Consider the following 9608-nt stretch of genomic DNA (forward strand, 5'->3'; position numbering starts at 1 on the left):
AATGTGGGTTGATTTTAAACGTCCCATATCGAATGAATGGTATCCTGAAGACTGCTGGAGTGGGAGGGGCAAGAAGGAGACTGACTCTTCCCTAGCCCAGGGACAGGCAGCCCCTCTGCTATCAGTGGAACTTCTTTAGATTTTTCCAGATAGATTGATATCTTCCATCTGAAGATAAGGGAATTATATCATATACATAATTATATAATTATATCTCCTGGTGATCTCATAATCCTGATGGGGAGATCCTTAAGGGGTTAAGCAGATTGACTGCAGCAGAGTAGCACTGGAAACTGCCTGCAAATTACCAGTGTTCAGGATAAGTAGCAAGGGTCCCCTTGGGCAGAAAGGCCAAGGTGTCCTGAGGTGGTCCCATACCCCAAAGATGCAGAGGGCCACTAGACACTCAGCTCAGGTATAAAAGGTTTGGAGATTCTAGTGATTCTCAGATCACTTGGCAGGGAAGGTACTGATATGATCCAGTTCTGCCTGAAAACTTGCAGTGGCTCGGAGCCCTAGGAACGTCACTAAACATCCTACAGTGTACAGGATGTCTCCCCCAACACCCCCATTATCCAGCCTAAAATGTCAATAGTGCCGAGGTTGAGAAACCCTGTTTTAGGGTGACCGCAGACCTTTGGATCAGCTCTGTCGCCCAAAACATCTTTCTGATAACTATGGGGATGTTCTTTAGCCATATTGTGTTCCCACTGACGGTAATGGGCCTCCATTCTCTGGATAATGGCTGATGAGGTAACTTGAGGGTTCTGGTTAGGAGTGGAGGTCACCACTGACATCCAGCAAAATCTCCTCATAGTATAGAACTCATTTCTCCTTGTTACAGTCTTAGTAAAGATTGAAAACAGCTGACTACCATTTATACCTCCTTTATTCATATTACTTCTTTCTTTTTCTAAGAGATCCTACTCTTACTCTGCCTTTCATTTGATTTGTTTTTACATTGACAGATTCTTTTTTTTTTTTTTTCCCTTCCAGAAGACACAATTCATAATCAGTATCAACTGGTTTCTAACCTTCATTTCAAATTTTGGTTATGTTCAGTGACATGTCACTTATCAAGAACAGGGAATAGGGGGACTTTCCTGGTGGTCCAGTGGCTAAGACTACGTGCTCCCAAAGCAAGGGGCCTGGGTTCGATCCCTGGTCAGGGAACTAGATCCCACATGCTGCAACTAAGAGTTTGCATGCCGCAACTAAAAAAAAAAAAAAAAAGATCCTGCATGCCACAACTAAAGATCCCGCATGCCGCATGAAGATCCCGTGTGCCGCAGCTAAGACCAGGTGCAGCCAAATAAATAATATTAAAAGAAAAAAAAAAAAAAAGAACAAGGACTAGGTTTAGTTTCTCTGTCATGGATTTCTGGCCCAAGAGGGCACTGTTGTTGCCAGTGATAGAAATGGAGGCTTATACCTAGAAGTACATTTCAAGGGATTTCCCAAAAATTCATAGTGCTTAAATTGTGAATAAATGTGTGATAGTTAAAATTTGCATAAAATCAGGACTTTTGATCAGTTCCATTCCTCTAGTGCCTACTGCCTCCAGCGAGAGGCCTAGTGATGAGGCCTGGCTTCTTCCTGCCCTTTGGAGAGCTCAGCATGGGAGCTTCTGGGAGGACAGCATTCTCAGTCATCCTGCTCTGTGTTATAGTGCTTGAAGAGGAGCGAGAGGACCAGTCAGGGAGTCTTGCTGCCCGTCACAGAGAAAGATATAAAATGTTCTTGTATTAGTCTGTGGGTTTAGAGGGAGAGGGATAGTTGCAGATCTTCACTGTTCCAACCTTTAGCTCTGGGAAGGAATGAGAGAGGCATCTCTCCAATCTGCTGAAGCTGCTGTGGGTTGCTGCTAGGGATCCAAAAGAACCAAATCGGAATCTTAATTCCTTGGACTGCTGCAGATCCCAGCCACCCATTGGGGAAATTATTCATTTTTAGCTCACTCAGGAGGTAGGTGAGCCAGCAGCCTTTACAGTCTTAATGCTTATTATTGTCTAGAGTATTTTCCCTTTCCACTTCAAGCTTGGTTGGATTTTTATCAGCTGATCTCTTCCAAGCCACTTGAGTTGGAGGCTATGCAACTCCCCCACCCTACTTTTTTTTCTTTTCTTTTTTTCTGCAACTCTTTCAAATTCTTTCTGAAGCATTTACCCATCTTTTGTGATTTTTCAAGTTTGGACTACTAAGAGGTAAAATAACTATATCAAATATGAAGCTAGTACAACAGTCTTTTTTACAGAGTGGAGACCCTAGCCATAAAGAGTTAACAGTAATTTCCTAAGTTGATGTGGTCAGTCAGCCATAGGGGTAGGAGCGTAAATTGGGCATTTTTTAATATGAAGCTGAAATCCTGAGATCAGCATCCCATCAGTTTGGGACTGGGTAATTTCCATTGACTGAAGGACCTTGGGCTGAAAATATAATGAGAAACAACAAAACTAAATTTAATAGGAAGAAATGTAAAATCCTACATTAAAGTTTAAAAAAAAAAAAAGGGCTTCCCTGGTAGCGCAGTGGTTGAGAGTCTGCCTGCCAGTGCAGGGGACACGAGTTCGAGCCCTGGTCTGGGAAGATCCCACATGCCATGAGCAGCTGGGCCCGTGAACCACAATTACTGAGCCTGCGCGTCTGGAGCCTGTGCTCCGCAACAGGAGAGGCCGCGATAGTGAGAGGCCCGCGTGCCGTGATGAAGAGTGGCCCCTGCTTGCCGCAACTGGAGAGAGCCCTCGCACAGAAACGAAGACCCAACACAGCCATAAATAAATAAACAAATAAATAAAATTTAAAAAAACACAAAAAACAGTTGCAGAATGGTGGAGACAGTAATCCATGTGAAAAATGGACTTGAGTTGACTACAAGCTCACTATGAATGAGCCCTGTGACACTGAGAGTAGGGATGGGCTTGCTAAGAGAGGTACAGCATCTTGAGTTTCATTCCTGGAAGTATAGAGTTCTACTTGGGGAAGTAATGCTCCCTTTGGCCAGACCTCAACAGATGAGTTAAATTCAGTTCCAGGTGCCATGTTTTAAGAGGGACACTGGCAAACCAGAGAGGCACATAGTTTCATGAGGAGTCTGTCTGGCAACTATGTCATGAGGAATGGTTGAAGGACTTGGTGTTTAGACGGGATAAGAAAAGACTTGGGGAGTACATGGAAGCTGTCTTCAAATACTTCAGGTGCTGTTAGGGCAAAACTGGGGTCAGATTTTGGAGCATCTAAGGCAAATTTTTTTTAAAAATTTGTTTATTTATTTATTTTTGGCTGCACTGGCTCTTGGTTGCTGTGCGCGGGCTTTCTCTAGTTGCAATGAGCTTGGGCTACTCTTCATTGCGGTGCATGGTCTTCTCATTGCAGTGGTTTCTCGTTGTGGAGCACGGGCTCTAGGCGCACGGGCTTCAGTAGTTGTGGCACGTGGGCTCAGTAGTTGTGGCTCGCAGGCTCTAGAGCCGCAGGCTCAGTAGTTATGGCGCTTGGGCTTAGTTGCTCCGCGGCATGTGGGATCTTCCTGGACCAGAGCTCCAACCCGTGTCCCCTGCATTGGCAGGCGGGTTCTTAACCACTGCGCCACCAGGGAAGCCCCTGAGGCAAAATTTTTTAACAATTAGAGATGTTCAGTAGTAGCTGAGTCAAAAACTAGTGAGAACCCATCATTAAAGGTGTATAAGCAAAGGTAGCAACTTCCCTGGTGGCACAGTGGTTAAGAATCCGCCTGCCAATGAAGGGGACATGGGTTCGATCCCTGGTCCGGGAAGATCCCACGTGCTGCAGAGCACCTAAGCCTATGCGCCACAACTACTGAGCCTGCGCTCTGCAGCCCGCGTGCTACAACTACTGAAGCCCGCACGCCTAGAGCCCGTGCTCCGCAACAAGAGAAGTCACCGCAATGAGAAGCCCGTGCACCACAACAAAGAGTAGCCCCCGCTCACTGCAGCTAGAGAAAGCTCGCGTGCAGCAACGAAGACCCAACACAGCCAAAAATAAATAAATAAAATTAAAAAAAAAAAAAAAAAAGAAATGTCCACTTGCAGTAGCCCTGGTGTATATTTGCTCTCTCCTTGCTATTAGGAGTATGTTTGTGGAAGTGTTTGAAACCCTCTACTGTAGTGATCATATTCCCTGGGAGCAGAAGTAAGACCAGGGGTAATCCTGGAGACTCCACACAAATTAAATGAAAAGGAAAGAAAGGGAGGGTTCATTAGAAATACTAACTTGGATCGGCTCTATGGCTAAGAAAGGACATCAACAGAAATGGTACCTAGACTATGGGCAGCATTCAGGCAGAGAACCCCATAGGGACAGTGCCTAGGGACCAGAGGAGGGTTTCATCATATTTGCTCCTGGCTTGATTCTGTGTTTGTTTGTTTGTTTCCCCTAGAAATTGGTCCACAATGTGCATAACCACATCACCAATGACAAGAGATTCAATGGGTCTGAAAGGTACGATCCTCTTGGGGGAAAAGATCATAAGGAACTTTGCCAAGGAGAGGGAAATAGAGGGGGCTGCTCCAGTATAACAGTGAGGCTAAGGCTTCCATCTCACCATTGCCCCTTGTATACTGTCTTAGGCCATGGAGGACTTTGCCACGAAGTTGATTAGTGCTGGGAATCTCTGTCTAGCTTTTAAAATGATGACGAGGGACTTCCCTGACGATCCAGTGGTTAAAACTCTACCCTCCCACTACAGGGGGCACGGGTTCCATCCCTGGTTGGGGAACTAAGATCCCACAAGCCACGTGGTGCAGCCAAAAAATAAATAAATAAAATAAAATGCTGACTGCCTTATTCACTCTCTTCTCTTGTGGCAGCATCAAGTCCTCTTGGAATATTTCTGTAGTGAAGTTCCTTCTGGAAAAGCTCAAGCAGGAGCTGGTAACCAGTCCCCACAATTACACTGACAAGGAGCTGAAAGGTGAGAAAAACTAAGTTAACTCCCATCCCATCCTTTCTTCATCCCCTGTTCCTGGCCAGAGGAGAAGAGGCATATGGAGATGATTTAGGTGGTTTTGAAAATAGAGGACTTAAAAAAATTGGTTTTGGTTATTCTTTTCACCTACAATATACACAGGATTGTCTCTAATTGCCTTTTTATTCCCCTACTCAGTCTGAAATGAAAATGGGAGAAGGAAAGGGCCAGAACACCATCATGCATGACACTTACACGCAGAGCCTGAATCTAGGGTGTTATGAAAAGGAGGTCAGAATCCAGCCCTGCCCTTTTGTCCCTAAATATTATGTCCTGGGTTTTCTACTTTCCTTGCTCTTCTGTTATTTGTCTGTAGCACTAAGAAAGCTTCTGCTGAAAAAGTACTTGTAATCTGCTGCCAGCTGAGTAGAATGGGGGTAGGTTTAACTGGGAGTGGGGGAAGGGAGTTACAGAAGCATGGGAGTTGTCTTTTTTTTTTTTTTAATATCTTTATTGAAGTATAATTGCTTTACAATGGTGTGTTAGTTTCTGCTGTATAACAAAGTGAATCAGCTATACATATACATATGTTCCCATATCTCTTCCCCCTTGCGTCTCCCTCCCTCCCTGGAGTTGTCTTTTTAAATGGGAGGAGTTCCTGTTGGAGACGGAGAGGGGCAGAGGGAGCTAAACCAGAGAGGAATGAATAGATGCTGATGGACATACCCAGAAAGCCCATCGTCTAAACAGTGGTTCACCCCTCTCCCATCCAGTAGTATTAGGGCAAAAAAAAGGGCTGAGGACCCTGCTTTTTGCTGCCTGCCTTCTCCCTCCCCACCAGGAGCCTGTGTAGCCTACTTCCTTACTAAGAGGCGTGAGTACCGCAACTCCCTGAACCCCTTTAAAGGCCTAAAAGAAAAAGAGGAGAAGAAACTTCGAAGTCGCAGATATCGGGTAGGTTTCTAGTCTTTCCTTTCAAGATGCTAAACTCTAAACTCTAATAAATAAGTCACAGTGGGAAGGGCCAGGGGACGTGGCACCTGAGAAAAGAGTTGAGATCCAGGAATGGAGCAGAGGAGGAGGAGGAAGGGAGCCAGTTCTAAGATCTGACTTGGGTTCTCTTGAGAACTTGGTTCTCTCAGGCACAGACTTTACACAGCCTCCCTTCCACCCAAACCCTTTCCCCAAACCTAATGCATGGTTTGTTGCTCTCCCTAATCTCTGTCCTGGGCTCCTACCTTAGCTTTTTGCCAACCGATCCAGCATCATGAGGCATTTTGGCCCTGAGGACCAGCGCCTGTGGAAGGATGTGACGGAGGAGCTGATGTCAGACGAAGAGGACAGCCTTAACGAGCCAGGTGTCTGGGTAGCCCGGCCTCCCCGTTTCCGGGCCCAGCGCCTCACGCAGCTCTGCTACCACCTGGATGCCAACTCTAAGCATGGCACCAAAGCCAACCGTGTGTACGGACCTCCCTCAGACCGCTTACCTTCTGCTGAGGCCCAGCTCCTTCCACCAGAACTTTACAATCCTAATTTCCAAGAGGAGGAGGATGAGGGAGGTGATGAGAATGGACCTGTCTCCCCATCTTTTGACCAACCCCACAAAACCTGCTGTCCTGACTTGAACTCGTTCATTGAAATCAAGGTGGAAAAGGATGAGTGAAATCTATAAACCAAGAATAACTCTGGCATCCGCCTCTTCCCATGTCCTCAAAATGGGTGGCCACAGGGCTTCCCAGAATAACGAGATGTCTTCTGCAGTCTGAGAAAGCAAATCTGCCTCTCTTCTCAACACAGTCTCCACTGGAAGTGGAAGCTGGCAGCTCTGGTGGGATAAAAGGACTTATCTCCAAGGGGGAAAAACTCCCCCTGCTGTGAACGACAGGCCAGAAAATGCTTATTCCTAAGCATAACAGTGCCTCGGAGGAGCCTGGGATGAGACAAGGAGGAGGATGGGTCCAAGAAACAGGAGGCCTTCTTGACGTATGCCCTGGTCTCTGAGTTGTTTTTTCTTCTGGTTTCACTCAAAGCTCTAGGGAAGCGGCGCTTGGTTATACCTTCTACTTCTTCCCCTGACTGCTGGTCTTGCTCTGCAGTGGAAGCAGCACAGGACCAGGCCAGGGTAATACTGCCACCTGGTGGACAGTTTCAGTCATAGGCTTCATTCTTCTGAGCAGAACACAGGCTCCATCCGTATTTGGGAATTGGGATCTAGATGTAATAGCTATTGTTTATTGAATTATATAAGGAAGATTTTATTATTCCCATTGTACACATGAGGAAGTTAAGGCTTAAAGAGTTCCCCTGTCTCACCAGTAGCTGCTTTCCCACCGTGTGACCAAGCAGTATACGTGGCTTGGTAGCTATTTCTTAGTCCTGTCAGCCAAGCTGTATTTTGAGGAAGGTGAGTGTGTGTGTGTATGTGTGTGTGCGCACACAAGCACACATGCAGAATATATATACACACACAAAATTTGTGCCTTTTTGGATGGATTGAGAAGTAAACATGGCTTTCTCGTCACTCAGTCAATCATACAACAAATATTGATTGCTTACTAGGTGTCAGGTACTGTGCTAGGTGCTATGGATAAACTGTTGAACAGGTTAGATACTGATCAGAAGTTTTATTGTCTAGTCAGGAAGCCAGGCATTTAAGTAGGCAATGAAATGAACTGTGATAAGTGTGATGATGGGGGAAGGTAGCTACCATGGCTATGTACCACAGGGGTAACTAACTTACTCTGGTGGTCTGAAAAGGCTTCGCGGAGAGTGTTTAAACTGATGCTTGAAAGACGGGGAGAAGTTAACCAGGAGGGAAGGGGAAGCCAAGAGAGTGTTCCAAACCTAGGGAATAGCAAGTACAAAAGTCCAGAGGCAAGAGAGAGCACAGACAAGGTGCAGTTCTACTGCAGAACCATTTGGGGAAGGGATGTTGCTGAGAGAAGAGGCTGGAGAGATAGACTCTGTAAAATACCTTAAAGAGTATAGACTTAGTTAAAGGACAGTGAGAAATCGCTGACAGGTTTTAAACAGGGAAATAAGATGATCAGTTTTGTGTTTTTGAAGAATCACTTGACCTCAGGGTTCAAGATGGATGAGAGGGAGAAAGCCTTGGCAGGGAGACTTTTGCAGTGGTCCAGGAGAGAAAAGAAGGTGGCCTGATATATATATATATATATATATATATATATATATATATATATATATATATATGTAGTGGTGATGATGAGGGAAGGACAGATTTGAAAGATATTTTGGAAGCAGAATTGATAGGACTTGCTGATAGGACTTGCTTGGATTTGAGGTTAAGGGAGGAGGACATAGGGTTGATGTTCAGGTTTCTGGCTTAAGTAGCTAAGTGGTTAATGATGCCATTTACTCAGGAAATGCTGGAGGAGCCAGTTTTGGGAGGCAGGGAAGGTGAGGTCAGGGTGTTGTGTGCCTTTGAGACAACCAAGTGGAGATGCTATTCGTCAGCTGAGTTTTTAAGTCCAAGAATGTCTGGGCTAGAAATATGGATTTGGGAGTCACCTGTGTACACAGAGGCTAATTAAGGTCCTGGGAATGGAGAATAGGGCCTGTGGAGCTCCCAGCTCCAGTTCAGACTATGGAGTGGCTACCCAGAGGGCGTGAGCACTACTGGAGCATGCGCTGTCAGTGCACCACACCCCCTTCACTTTCGTCTCCTTCCTGTTAATCCCCTGAAAACACAGGTTGTTGATCCCAACTGTGCCCATTGCTGCCACTACCAACTCCTGGATGCGCCTCCTTTAACAGCATCTCAACTTTTCAGAAGATTTACTCTCCCACTTTAACCCCAAAGGAGCAAAGTTCCCAAATATTAGAGGATGTAAGTAATTGGAAGGAAGAATCCGAGTTCTCCTTCCCCATGTGGAAACAGGAAAGGAGGGAGAACATTATGGTTGATTCTGAAGACATAGCTCACAGCAGGTTCTGGATGCAACCTGATAGCTCCCCTTGGTTACTAATGCTTTCAGTCCTCCCTGCTTCCAATCTGAGAGTAAACTCTCCTCTGGATCAGGGAAAAGCTGTAGGCCTGACCTGGGAAACAGAGAGGCTGATTCTCAGGAGAGATGAGGTCAGGGAGACAATGCAGCTAGGACAGAGAAGCCAAATAGTTTGTGCCAAATTAATTTCCCCAAAGATATTAACCTCCTTTCCTCCCCCATTCCCTAAGGCTACACTAAAATTATAAAAGGTGTTCAAAATGTTGAGATGAAAATAATATGCATGATTTGTTTGCATATAATTTTCATATGAATTTACTATCTAAATACAAAGGAGTCATTTCTTTCTCCATTCCCCTCTCCCCCGCCATGTGCTAGTCTGGGCAAAATCAGTTGGCTGATATTTAATTAGGCATGTTCAGCTTCAGCCATGGCTTCCTCTTTTCCTTATTCTTGATCCTTCTAGTATGGCCACGATCAGCCTCTTTTCCTTTTCCACCTTGATCATTTTCACTTGCTATCTCCTCTAAATGACATTTTCTTTTTCTCCCTTTTAAGTTAGTACTTATTCTTTATCACCAACTACTGTGCGCCAACCAAGGGCGAGGCGTTCGCTAGCTCTAAAACCGGGCCTTCTATCCCCAGTCACCTGAAATATTTGCTAAAAATCTCATTTCCCAACACCAGGGGGTGTCTATCTATCCCTCTATCTGTCCTAC

At 45.4% G+C, this 9608-nt stretch overlaps 1 protein-coding gene across 1 annotated transcript in view; it reads left to right on the top strand.

Annotated features, from left to right (window-relative positions):
- LOC309656247 (uncharacterized protein C14orf93) overlaps positions 1-6907 on the top strand; it is a 9981-nt gene extending 3074 nt beyond the window's left edge. The window contains exons 2-5 of the mRNA XM_082452517.1: positions 4394-4455; positions 4824-4927; positions 5763-5875; positions 6165-6907. Of these exons, the coding sequence (XP_082308643.1) occupies positions 4394-4455; positions 4824-4927; positions 5763-5875; positions 6165-6584 (699 nt within the window). The 3' untranslated portion in view covers positions 6585-6907. The remainder of the gene's footprint in view (positions 1-4393; positions 4456-4823; positions 4928-5762; positions 5876-6164) is intronic.
- Positions 6908-9608: the final 2701 nt, after the last annotated feature.

This window comes from Balaenoptera physalus, assembly GCF_965194825.1.
Source record: "Balaenoptera physalus genome assembly, chromosome: 2".
Lineage (NCBI taxonomy): Eukaryota > Metazoa > Chordata > Mammalia > Artiodactyla > Balaenopteridae > Balaenoptera > Balaenoptera physalus.